The sequence below is a fragment of the Hemicordylus capensis genome, chromosome 7, assembly GCF_027244095.1.
Source record: "Hemicordylus capensis ecotype Gifberg chromosome 7, rHemCap1.1.pri, whole genome shotgun sequence".
Lineage (NCBI taxonomy): Eukaryota > Metazoa > Chordata > Lepidosauria > Squamata > Cordylidae > Hemicordylus > Hemicordylus capensis.
The window spans coordinates 26,075,847-26,088,871 of NC_069663.1; the positions used below are offsets into that span (position 1 = coordinate 26,075,847).

The 13,025-nt window shown below is 52.7% G+C and overlaps 1 protein-coding gene across 3 annotated transcripts in view; it reads right to left on the reverse strand.

Moving 5' to 3' along the window:
* Positions 1–556: 556 nt before the first annotated feature.
* Positions 557–13,025, reverse strand: part of CATSPERG (cation channel sperm associated auxiliary subunit gamma) — a 46,364-nt gene continuing 33,895 nt past the window's right edge. Inside the window, exons 22-31 of one of the 3 annotated variants that reach the window (XM_053266861.1) lie at positions 12,763–12,819; positions 10,622–10,778; positions 10,239–10,302; positions 9,816–9,911; positions 9,141–9,239; positions 8,021–8,113; positions 7,200–7,299; positions 5,668–5,794; positions 806–983; positions 557–644 (exon numbers count right to left, since the gene is read on the reverse strand). In XM_053266861.1, coding sequence (XP_053122836.1) covers positions 641–644; positions 806–983; positions 5,668–5,794; positions 7,200–7,299; positions 8,021–8,113; positions 9,141–9,239; positions 9,816–9,911; positions 10,239–10,302; positions 10,622–10,778; positions 12,763–12,819 — 975 coding nt within the window. In that variant the 3' untranslated portion in view covers positions 557–640. Of the gene's footprint in view, positions 984–1,867; positions 3,299–5,667; positions 5,795–7,199; positions 7,300–8,020; positions 8,114–9,140; positions 9,240–9,815; positions 9,912–10,238; positions 10,303–10,621; positions 10,779–12,762; positions 12,820–13,025 lie in introns of those variants that run through there. The other 2 variants (XM_053266859.1, XM_053266862.1) reach the window with 2 other exon arrangements.

A 13,025-nucleotide genomic window follows, 5' to 3' on the forward strand; every position in this document is an offset into this window, starting at 1 on the left:
AGCTCCTTAGAGCAGACTGCTGGTTTTTATGGCTACAGCCCAGGTGGAGAGAACTAGCAGTGCCCCTTCCCTGGGGAAGGCTCTGTTGCACAAAGGGGCCTTCTCTGGTGTTCTAAGCACTAGCTTTGGTTGGTGCTGGGGGATCTCTATGAGGGCTGGCAGGTCCTCAAGGCACTCCCTGGGGTCAGAGGAAGAAGGCAGGGTTGTGTCCTTTGGGCATGGTGAAGGTGCTGACTTGGGCCCCATTCATGCAAGCAGGGTCCTTTCTGTGTGGGATTGTCCAGGGTCTGGTTCATAGAGGCTGCCCATCCTGGCCTCATCCCCTGAACTGTCTACTTCCAGCCACCAATGGGGAATCCCGGATCTGGGGTCATGACAGCTATAGGCCTCCCCAGAGCTACAGGTCAATTGTGGGTACCAGCCCAGAGTCCCGTGGCTGTCCTCCCCACCTTTCCTCAAGCTCTTTCTCAAAAGCCTAGCAACAGTATTAACCATCCAGCCCTGATTTGGCATTGGAGGCCCTAGAGGAAACCGGGAAAGGGGAAATTACACAATGCAGGCTTGATTTCTTTTAATCTTTCCTTGCTTCTCTCTCTCTCTCTCTTTCCTTCTTCTTTTGGGATTTCAGACCTTCATAATTCTAGCTGAAAAGGAGACGCAAGTTTTGGGCGGTATAGAAATATTTTAAATAAATAATAAATAGGAGCTACTGGGGGGCTGACTGAAAGGCACCTCCCAGTCCCCTTATCTTTCGGAGGACTACTGTGGTTTAATAAATGGCAGCCAGTGATAAAAAGGAGCTGACCCTTGAAAGAGTTTACTGAATGCAGAACTCTCTCTCTCTCTCTCTCTCTGGGTCCCTAGGGTTGGCAATGTTGCTATCTGCCGGCTGAGATGTGATGCTGCTGCTGGCAGATAAAAACCGAGCCATACGGAGCCATTGCCAGTTCTGAAATATCTTGTCACTGAGATCGAGGTTGCTGCTGGGATAAAATAAAGAGAAAAAAACAGTGAGAAGGGTGTAGTAAATATTTAGAAAGCTTTACGCTTGGAACAGATCGAAAGCAGGTGGCGTTAGGCTTGACACGTGTACTAGAGTGGCTGTGGGCCCTGTGCCAGGCTGGATGATGACCACAGACGTGTTGAGCCAGGCTGGAGTGATGGATCAGGACACAGTGGTCAGTGCTAGGTAGCAAGCAGCAGACTGTAAGGAACCGGGCATCATGTCAGACAGCGGAATCTGCAGGACTCTGGAGAGCTCTCCGAGAGAGCCGAGTTGTTATCCCAGTAAAAGTCAGACTCTCACAGAGATCTTGAGCAGCAGGGCCTTGTGCCCCAACATGACAAGATAGCCTCCAGGTTTACATTCTGTCTCAGTGCAAAGCTTACTGAAGAGTGTAGAGCCTTGGGCGGATGGGTGGTTAGGATGGAAGGTTAGGAGGATGGGTGGTTAAAACGGGTGTCTTAACAGTTCTACAGACAACAAATGGCTTCTGGAGTAATTCCCTGGCTCATTCGAATGAAAAAAAGTTGGCAAAGTGGAATATTTGGCCTCCCCAGATGGAAGATCTGAATCACTAGCCTCAAGAGGAAGCATCAGCCTTCTTGTCTTCTCCCTCAGGGTCGCCTGTGGGTAGCTTACCCTTAGACCGTCTGCTTGCCCTGGGCTGCCTGTTTTCTGTAGTTCTCTGGTAAATGCAGTGCTCACTTGCTCTCTCACTCTCTGAGATGCTCAACTTTAAAATGATCGACATTTATAGAGGAGGATGGGGGACATTTGTGGCCTGTGTGTGTGTGTATCCCAGGAAGCAAATCCCACTGTGTTTGACAGAGCTTCTTCCCAGGGACTAAAGGAAACAGATACTCCTTACCAAAGCAAAGTAGCCAGGGGTTTATTGAACAAAGCATATGACTCTGGAAGGGCTGACCCAAACAAATCATTAGGAGAGGAGTGAATACAGGTAAGAGGATTAAGAGACAGTCTTACCTTTTACACAGGTAAAAAGGTAACCATCTTCTTATTAAGGGAAATATAGGAATACATTAGGAGACACAAAGGTTTTCCATTCATTCACAAACTGCCAACATATAGAAATTTGTTTTTAAAAGTAGGCCAGGAGACGTACACACAGGATTGGATTCTTGTGGCTTTTCCCACTGTGTGAGATGGACAGACCAGCTCTATTTCTACCCTGCCTGGTTTAATTCTGTGATACTTTCATCAGGGAAGAGCTACACAGCAGTAGGGTAAGGGAAGAGAATTCACACATTGTGAGAGAGATGGGCTGCACTTGAGTGACTGAAGGGGCGTGGAGAACAGCAAATTAAACAACGAAAACAGCAGCAGAGGCCGTGTTCTCACGACCCGCACAATTGTAGTTACAACAATTGTAGTAGCTACGACCGGTGAGCTGAGTGCGCTTTAGTGCCGATCACAGTCTTGCCACCACAGTTAACTAGGATTAAACTATGATATGTAGTTACTAGTCATTGTTTAATTCTAGTTAACTGTGGCAGTGGGGTCATGATCCGTGCTAAAACACAGGTTCTCACGCCCTGCTCTACAGAAGTGTACTTGGCTTGGTGATTGCCATTAACCCTTTAACTACAATCGTGTGTGTCATGAGAATACATGGGTTACAGTCTTTCAACTACGTCTTCCCTGGTCAAGGTGAACAAGACACTCCCACTGCATCTGATAAGATACTCCCTGGGGTGAGGTGCTTAGGAACCAGGTCGCCTCCAGACATCTCCCACCAGCTGATATCTTAGCCGTTTGACAGAGAGCAACTGGCTTCTGGAGTAATCCTCTGGCTCATTCACATGAGATTCACGTGTGAATGAGCCAAATGGCTTGCTCAAAGACAATCCCATGAGCCACCACAAATATCTGTGGGTCCTCCTCCTGAAATCCCCTGCAAGCAAGCTGTGTGGCTGGCCAGTTCCCTATGTTAATCCTGGTTTCCCTATTTCTGAAATGATTCAGAAGTCATTTGGTTGCCATGAACTGCTGGGTCTGAGCTGAGTGTCACCCAGCTCACTCCAGAAGCTGCTTGAGTTAGCCTTTGAAGGGTTTTCTTAGAGCCACAGGGAGTGGAGGTGGGTGGGTGGGATATTTCTGATCCGGACAACACAGGAAATGGCTATTGGAACAAGCAGCCTGGGAGACGGAGCTGGTGTCACGGTGTGACTGTCATTCCCGAGACCCCTTTAGAGGCAGCGTGTAGAGATCTAGTCTCACTATCATGGTGCAGCGAACCCTGACTGGTAAAGGAAGATGAGAAGGTGAGGCTGGACGCTGGAAGTTAAAGAGAGAGAGAGAGAGATGTTTAGGAACACAGGCAGCTGATCCATCTGATTCAGTACTGTCTACAGCAGGGCTGCACAACGTAGGCCCTCCAGCTGCTGTTGGACTACAAGGTCCATCATCCATGACTATGGGCCACTGTGGTGGGGGGTGATGAGAGTTGTAGTCCAACAACAGCTGGAGGGCCAGAGTTGTGCAGCCCCAGCCTACAGGGACCGGCCCTGAGCCTCCAGGGTTCCAGGCAGGTCTTTCCCAGCTCTGCCCGGAGATGCCGCCAGCGGACCCTCTTTCCACAAAGCAGGTGCTCTGCTGCTGAGCTAGGACCGCATGTTGAGGGATTCGCAGGAGAAGCTGGCTCGAGATGCAACTGGTGGGAAGCGAGAGGTTCAGGGTGTCGATTGGTAACATGGGGGGAAAGGAAGGTGCTTAACTCCAGCTCTGGGATTGGCAAGCTGTGGTGAAGGAGATGGGCCTACGTAGGAACATCGGGGGCTGCCTTCTACCGAGTCAGACCCTGGGTCCATCTAGCTCAGTATTGTCTACATTGACTGGCAGCAGCTCTCCAAGGTTTAAGAACATAAGAACAGCCCCGCTGGGTCAGGCCCAAGGCCTATCATCCTCCCGTTTCAGGCAGGAGTCTCTCTCAGCCCTGCCTGGGAGCTCTTCACACAGCAGGCTTTACAGCGCGTTTCCTGCAAGGCTTGACTGCGAACTCAGTAAAGTTGCCCAAAAACTTTTTGGATGCAAAAAGTGGATTTCCCCCTCCCGGATATAAAGCTGGCTGCACTCTAACATGCAGGGAAAACCCCGAATGGTGTGTGAAGGGCTCCCCGATAGCTCACAGGGACTTCGGGGTAAATCTGCCCGGTATGTGAATGCACTCCCTCCATTCCCGAGGAGAAGAAAGCTAAAGGGCTTTAAAAACCCAGTGTGGAAAACTCCCTGGAGATGCTGCCAGGGATAGAAGCCAAGACTGTCTACAGGCAAAGCAGAGTTTCTACCACGGAGCTAGGGCCCCTCCCTGGCATGGCGTTGGAGGGAAGATGCCCTCCTCAGCAGCGAAAGGCTATTCCACTGGGTGGCTGCAGACAGTGGGGAAGCTTGTGGAGCAACATTTATAAACCACTTTGGGAGGTTCGCCTGAAAAGCGGTATATAAATGCAAAATAAATAAATAAATAAAAACAGCAGATGGGACCTTTGTCCCTTTACACCGTCCTGATCTGTTGAGCTCTGTTGCTCACAAACCAGGGGAGAGGAAGGAAAACTGAGCACTCCCCTCACTGCCCAGTGTGATAGCAAGGCAAGGGATCCTGGAGCTGGTGAGTTTTGCAGGGCAGGCCAGGAGCAGGTGGGTGGGTGGACCAGTGCCTGCGACTCCCTGAAGAGGAGCAAGGTGAGTCAGCCACTCCCACCATGTCCTTCCAGGAATTCTGGAAGCAGCAAAGGGAAGCCACCTCCTAGGAGCCTTGTGGATGCCCCTAGCAGCATCACAGAGAAACTGTGGTCTTGGACAGGAAGCTACTAAGCCACCTAGGACAAATTCAAGCACCGCATATTACGTACCTCTTCTTTCCTTGCCCCCACTCAGGCTATAAGATTCATTTTTCATTTATACCCCGCCTTTCTGCCCCAAAGACGGCTTTCAGCAACACAAAAGAGATATCACATTGTTTTACCCTAAAGTAAAATCATTAAGGCGGGTGTGTGTGTGTGTGTGTGTTTCCTGGCCTTGGGCCCCCAGATGTTGTCAGACTGCAACTCCCATCCTCCCCCGTTGCAATGACCAAAGGCTGTTGCGGCTGGGGGGGGGGGCAGTACTGGAGTTCCACAACATCTGGAAACCCAAGCAGGGTCCCCTGTAAGAGGGATCCCCAGATGTTGTGGACTACAACTCCCAGAATCCCCAGCCGCAATGGCCTTTGGCCACTGGGATTACAGGAGTTTGTAGTCCACAACATCTGGGAGTGCCTGTTACAGGGAACCCGGGACAAAGGTGGGGAGCTGCTTTCACTTTGACTTGCTTTGGCTGCTATGGGCGGCCAATCTCATTTTAGACTAAGAAGATTCGAGCCCTTTACACGTAGGGCAATTTAGATTGCCCTACAGAGGGCAATTTAGAGGCTGGGGAGCCCTTGATGTGTTAAGGGCAGCTGTAGCCCTCCTCGCTCCCCTGGGACAGGAATGCCTATTGCCCTCATGATGGGACTGGCTGATCGAAGCCCACAGGGTCATCTCAAAAAGCTTTAGCTGTAGGCTGGTCTTTTGCCCAGCAGAAGTTTCCACAAGCCACCCAAGAAGCCAGAAAGCCCTGAGTTCCCCTCGCCCACCTCTGCTGGCTGCACACAGCTGCCAACTCACCAGTCCGAAAAGCAAAGGCATCCCCGAATCTCCGGAAGGTTTTGTGGCAGAAGATCTTGACCCTGGGGCTCAGGATGTAGATCAGAATGTATATGATGACCAGGATGATTACAACCCCCATCGAAATCTTAGAGCAGAGGGAAGACACACCACCAACAACAAAAAACAAAACGCACAACCAACGGGACTCTTAAGTCTTTGGTACTAGTTAGCAGGAGTTAGGAACATAGGAAGTGGCCATATACTGAGTCAGACCCTTGATCCATCTAGCTCAGTATTGTCTCCACAGACTGGCAGCGGCTTCTCCGAGGTTGCAGGCAGGAGTCTCTCTCAGCCCTCTCTTGGAGGTGCTGCCCGGGAGGGAACTTGGAACCTTCTGCTATTCCCAGAGCAGCCTACAGTGCTCACACATCATCTCCCATTCATATGCAACCAGGGTGGACCCTGCTTAGCAAAGGGGACAAGTCATGCTTGCTGTCACAAGACCAGCTCTCCTCTCCCTGCATGTGATTCAACAGCACAGAGATTGCCAGAAGGACCTAGGCTTTCTTTGCCAGACACCTACTCTGGACAATCCCATCTAAAAGAGCTGGGTGTACTCTTCTTTCTCTCACTCAGGATGCTTCCACTCTAGAACTCTTTAGCACTGCTGAGGCATTGCTTAGCTGGAAGCAGGATTACAACGGAGCTACCACACAGCATCTAATATAGAGCTGATAGTCCTATATTCATGAGCTGGGCCCTCCCCCATGGCCAAGCTCTTTTGTATGAGCTCTGCTCGCGTGTAAGTGCCATTCACCAATGGCCCCTGGCAACTTTGAATAAAAACAGATTGCTTGCACATGTATTGCTCCCACTGTTCTGTTCCAGTGGGGCTTTCTCCCTGCCCCCCTTTAGGAGAGGAGAGCTGGTCTTGTAGTAGCAAGCATGACTTGTCCCCATAGCTAAGCAGGGTCTGCCCTGGTTGCATCTGAATGGGAGACTTGATGTGTGAGCACTGCAAGATATTCCCCTCAGGGGATGGAGCCGCTCTGGGAAGAGCAGAAGGTTTCAAGTTCCCTCCCTGGCTTCTCCAAGATAGGGCTGAGACAGATTCCTGCCTGCAACCTTGGAGAAGTCGCTGCCAGTCAGTGAAGACAATACTGAGCTAGATAGACCAATGGTCTGACTCAGTATATGGCAGTTTCCTATGTTTCATAGCAAAATAGCACCATACAGTGAAGCAATAAGATGGGCTGGTTCTGTAAAGAGAAAGTATTCAAGGCACAACAAGCCCTGAGAAGTCTTGATGGCTCTTTGTCAGTCCACATTGGACAGGCTGGGGCTGCCACTGGGTTAGTAGAATTCAGTACAACGGAACAGACAACAGGTGAGGGTTTGGCAGCTCAGAGGGCAGGGATACGGTAGGCAAGACCACCCCAGTGCTCCGCGGATACATGATGTGCATGTGAAGATGGCTGGGCTGGGCTGGGCTACGGAGGGGCATGCCCAAACAAAAGGGGACAAGGGTCAGGAGCAGCTGCCATCCCTACCTGCATTAGGAACATGGCCCGGCTGGGGCTGAGGACCAGGCCGTGGACGTGGATGATGAACTGCAAGGCGTAGTCACAATAGGTGGTTTGGTCCACGTCCCTGTGGAAGCAGAACATGGGAGGATGTGGGTTGCCCAAGGGAGCAGAAGAACTTGGCTTCCCCTGCTGCGTCAATTTCTCACTGTAAATCTCCCTCACACAATCACGTAGATTACATCTCTACTAGGGCTAAGAAGGAATCTCTGTCCCACCCTTCCCCAGTTCTGCAGATCCATTTGCAAAGTTTTGGCAGGGGTGGGGGATGGGGGAGCAGGCAAGAAAACTTCCTGGTGGGGGCACCCTTTCCTGTTTTTCCTTTGACCCAGAATGTTGTGCAATGATGGAGTGTTATGAAGGAGGCTGCGAGCACACTTGTCTTGCGCTGACACAAAAGACATTTGGCCAAACAAGCGGACTAAGAGGAGGGACCTTCCTACCCCCCGTCCCACCCGACACCCCACCCCCCGCCAACATATTCAGCGGAACCTTTTTTCCTAAGCCATGGCCAGAAGGCATGTGAATCAGCCACCTTGCTGAAGCCAAGGAGGTCTGAGTCTGGTCAGTGCCTGGATGGAAGCCCACCAGGATGGAACCTGTGGATTCCATGGCCAGGGCTACTGTAAGCCCTCATTTCCAGGAAAAGAGGAAAGTCCTTGAAAAAAGGCAACCTCTCCAGTGCTTGCCTGCCCCCACATAAGCATGCCTAAAACCATGATAGGAAATCCATAGATAACATAAGGAATGAACACAGTGGCTGACTGAGTAGAAATCGTCACAGTTACCTGTTGGACACCTTTACCACAAAGAAATAATCGGGAGCAGACATTTCTGTGGGAACGGTATCGTAGCAGGGGGAATTCTTCTGGCACACCCACCTATGGGATGAAAGCAACTGGTTATGCCATAGGCGGTATCATGGATCGAGGTGGGATCAGATTTCTGGAAAGGCCTGGGGTAATCTGGGGCCCACCGGGGTAGGCAGGCAAAAGTCCTTACTCTGCACCGCAGGGGTATTAAGCAGACGTATGCAAAGGCACCTAGACGGCCTCTTAATTGGGGATGCAGATTTTAGGTAAGAAACCGACATGCTGCCAGGCCTCTGTCGGGTTCTGAGATCAGCAGCAGGGCCCAGGTCAGTTTCCAGAGCAGGCAGAGAAGGCTCTGGGGAGCGGGAAGGGACAGAGCTCCGGGGGAGAGGAAGGGCAAGGTCGGGTAGATGTTTGGGTTCTCAAAAGATGGTGGGGCAGGGGGAAGAGGCACTCTGAAAGGCTGGGGGAGGGGGCGGGAGTTGACAAGTTGCTCAGATGGCAGAACCCAGCCTGAAGCGGCAGTTAGACAGAGCCAGCCCAGTGCCTACTGGTTCCCTAGACAGCCTGGGGCTCTTCCATATGGGAAGAGAGCTGGCCTTGTGGTAGCAAGCATGTCTTGTTCCATTTGCCAAGAAGGGCCCACTCTGGTTTGCACTTGAATGGGAGACTACATGTGTGAGCACTGTAAGAGGTTGCCCTCAAGGGATGGGGCCTCTCTGGGAAGAGCATCAGAAGGTTCCAAGTTCCCTCCCTGGTGGCATCTCCAGTCAGGGCTGAGAGAGGCTCCTGCCTGCAACCTTGGAGAAGCCGCTGCCAGTCTGTGAAGACAATACTGAGCCAGATGGACCAAGGGTCTGGTAGAAGGCATCTGCCTATGCTCCTAACATGGAATTACGACAATACATAGTGGCGGCGGTGGGCTGTGTGCATGGAAGTACCCCCTGTCCTGCCTCTTTCTGCTGTCCGGAAGGACCTTCCCTCTGCCTGAGCAGCAGTTTCCCAATGGTGCAGGGAGGAAGGCACCTGAGCTTGGCCACTGGAAGCCCTGGTTGGAAGCCCTCCCCATCACACCTCACACAGGCAATTTCCTTACACAATCCCAGAGTTGTTATAAGATAAAATGTGGAAGCCTTCGGGGTCCACCATATCTTCGACACTCTCATGCCTAAGCCAGATCAAACTGGATGTATCGCTATGAAGAAGAAAAAAGAAGCCAAGCATTGTCAGGGACAGTTTTAGCATGCCAATAGGTCACTAGCTCACTCACATCCTTACTAGCCCAGCCACCCCCACCCCCCAACACAAATGCCTTTGTTGTGGCCCATAAATAGCCTGAAAAGGGAGGAGTGGAGGGAATGCTGCTCTGCTGGGCCCCCTGTGGCAGCCAGTTCTGGACTGGGATGGGCAACTGGATGCGTGGCGATTCAGAAGGGGAAAGCACCTGCCAGGTGTGCAGCGAGCCCCAGCTACAATCATGGCTGGCACCTCCGCTACAGATGCACTGTGTGAACAAGCCTACTGTAGCCTTACCTATGCAACCACAAGGGTTGAACCTGGCCAAACCTAAAGGGGCTGTCTGTGAAAGCCCACAAGTCTCAGGGGCCTGCTGGCTACTTTTAAATGAAGTTTCCTGCCAGCCTTGCTTTAAATTGCTGGGTGGTGCCAGCAACTGAGGTACAGGGAGGAGGGGGCACCTGGCCTTTGACCCAGAGATCTCCGTGCACAGCCACACTGCTGGGCACTGTGGGAGCTGACGCGTTGCAGTCACCTGCCGTTCATAGTGTTGTACTGTACAACCTCTTCCTCGGTGAAGAAAGAGATGTTCTCTTGCAATGTTCCCCCGCCAATGACCTTGAAGACGTAGCTGCCACCACACCAGAGAAGAGGAAAATGAATTCAAGCACTTGACTGCTCCCGCCCCCTCCCCCATGCATGATCCAAGCAGCCGGGACAGAAGCGTCCCTCTGACTGGGCTGTGACAGGGCTGCCGGACCTCCTCCTCGGAGGGGTCTTCAGCTTGGCCTGCAAGCCTGCCAGCGCCAACTTCCTGGTGGGCCTGGAGGGTCCCGGCCCTGACTTAGGGACTTCTGCCTCCCTACCAGGCCACAGACAACGTGCCCTGTGAGGTCCCGATTCCAACTCAGCATTGCCACAAGGCGAGGGAAAGTTCTGCTGCGGACGCTGCCCTTACCTTCCCTTGAAAAGGCCAGAGTCTCCTGTCACCATGTCTTGGATCAAAAAGGAAGGGTAGAGCACTGCAAAGGAAGCCCACGCGTTTGGCTCTGCCGTCTGCCTGGGGCCAAGACGGCTCCTGCCTGCGGACTACCCCCTTGGGGGATGCTCTCTGAGGAACTCCCCGCTGCCTCCAAGCCACTCAGGACTGGGCAGAGAGAGCAGGCAGCCTCCAATGGCTTTGTGCCCTGAAGCAGCGATGTGGGCAAAGGGACTGCAGTCCAGCCACAACAGCGGCAAGTCCCCACAGAACAGGGTCCGTATCATGAAGGAGATTGCTGTCCTACTACTTGCCTCTAGGTGATTCAGAATGATTCAGTCCACCCCCCACCCCAGCCTTACCGTCGCTAAAGTAGAAGCAGGGCATCTCCGGGTCTGGGTAGTAGCAGTCAAAGTAGCGCTTGTTCTTCAGCTTGGTTTCCTTAAGAGTGCCCGTGATGTCAAAAGCCAGCCTCTTGCCCGGAGGGCATCCAACGTTGACACCCATGTGATTGTTGCCCTGTGGGGGACAGGCAGAGAGGGAAACGGAGCTGCTGCCACCATGGACTGTAGAGCAACGCTTTATTTGTTTCGGGTTTTATACTTATATCCCGCTTTCCCTCCGAGGAGCTCAGAGCAGTGTACATGGTTATTCTGATCCTCACAACAACCCTGTGAGGTAGGTTAGGCTGAGAGATACATGGCTGGCCCAGAGTCACCCACTGAGTTTCCTGGCTGAACGGGGATTCGGACCAGGTTGCAGAGGATGGCTTGGATGCCTTCTCAGCTGGTGCTAGGCACCAGGGAGGCCTGTGACTCCTCACCAGTGCCTGGCGTGAAGAGAAACTCCCCGCTGCAGTGTAGCCAAAGGTGATTGCCACCTTTTTGCACTGGCTCTCTTCCTGAGCCTTTAATGTCAACCGGGTATGATGCAGATTTAAAAATAAAAATCAAAATCAGCCAGAGCTTTTCCTGGCATGGAAATATGTGGAGAGAAAATGTCACCTGCTTAATTTCCGTGTGACAGGGCCCTAAGGAAAGCAGCCAGGAGTGGGGTTGATGGTGGCTGCAAAGTGCAGAGAAACAGGCTGTCCTCACAACCATAAACTGAGCCAAAGGAGTGCCCAGCCAGGACCGGAGAGCCAGGCAGGCTCCTGATCGCCCAATAGCAAGGAAGGGGGAAGGGTACGAGCAGGAGGGGGGATGAAATGCTGCTCTATCCAGCTCGCATTGGTCACATCGTCACCCTCCCCTCCTCTTCCCTTGCTTTTTTCAAGTTTACCCAGCTGAACGGGAGAGGAGGCCCACCATCACTGTCTCTCTCCTCTCCTCCAGGGATCCTGGAGAAGATGCCAAGGAAATCCAGAAGGGCTTCCAGAAAGGTCCCCCAAGGACTCTCCTCAACAGCCTGGGCTCAGAGGCCTAAAAGGCTCTCCCATGTGGACCTAGATGTGCTTCAAGATCTTCCTTAGGGGTTCTGCTCCAGGTCGCCTCGCCCTCAGAAGAACGGCCGCAGGTGTCCTGATGCGGGGCCTTTTCTGCAGTGGCCCAAAGGCTTTAGAACTCCTTCGGGGGGGGGGGGCTTGTTCCAGCCCTCCAGAGTTAGCCTTGCATTCGGAGCTGCCCTAGGCTGAACAAGCCTGCGGGTCTCACCTAGCCTAAGTCAGTCTCCTCTGATTGGCAGCAGCTGCTTGGAGAATCAAGCGGGGTCTTTCCCAGAGACTGCAGACAGAGCCTTTTAACTGGAGGGGCTGGGGCTGGAGCCTGGGACCTTCTGCACATAGAGCAGGTGCTTTACCATACAGCTGGGGCCCCTCCAAGCCTACCATCACTGGGCAAAGAATGTGGTGGTGTTCCAGGAGGCGGGGGGGGGGGCAGGGGCAGAGGAAGCTCTGAATGTGAAAGGGTTTGATGGCTGGGCTTCTTGTCCTGCTGCAGATCTGAGCACAAGGAATAGAAGGGCAGAGAAAAGGTGGACTAGCAGGGGCGTTCTCAGGTACTGCCCTCCAACCTCCCCTCCGCTCCCTTAGTACCAATTTTGTGGACGCAGAGCTGCTACATTGTTTGAGTCCCCGCTATAAGAAAACCAGGGCGGGGGATGAACAAATCACCCCCCCATTTCATCTTCTTGTGGGGCTCGGGCCCTATGCCAAAGCTGTAGAACTGGGTGACGCCCAGGCAGGGCCAGGAGTGGGGGCACGTCTGAAGCAGAAAGGTCAGCCACAAGCGCTGAGAGCACTGTGGAGAAGCTGGAGCAAAGCCTCCGTTTTCAAAACGGGGTTGTTGGTGCAGGGCAACAGGAAAACATTTGGGGCTCAGGCCCATGGACCCAGGGCTAACAACACCCACGTGGACTAGCTGTGCTAGCCGTGGTGAAGGTATGAAGAAGCTGGCTGGACATAGAGGGTCGATATTCCTGCCTCCACCCTGACTAAAACATCAAGCATCATAATATGAGTATGAGGTAAATGACCTTCCCCTCCGGAAACCAAACCCGCCATTACCGTTATCTCTGGCCCCTCGTCCGTGTAGTGGTAACAGTTCATCCTCGAACGCACAACCTGAGACGTGAAAAGAAAACCTGAACGCTTTTCGTCTCCGAGAAAGGGCCATTTCTAGCCACTTTTACCACTAGAGGGCCAGTGTTCTCTGGCCGGTGGCATTACCCAGCATGGGAGAAGGGAGTGGGGTTCCAGTCCGAGCCCAATCCGGAGGTCTGAGAGGGGCTAATCTGGCCCCAGAGGGCCACAAGGGAAAGAAAGACCAT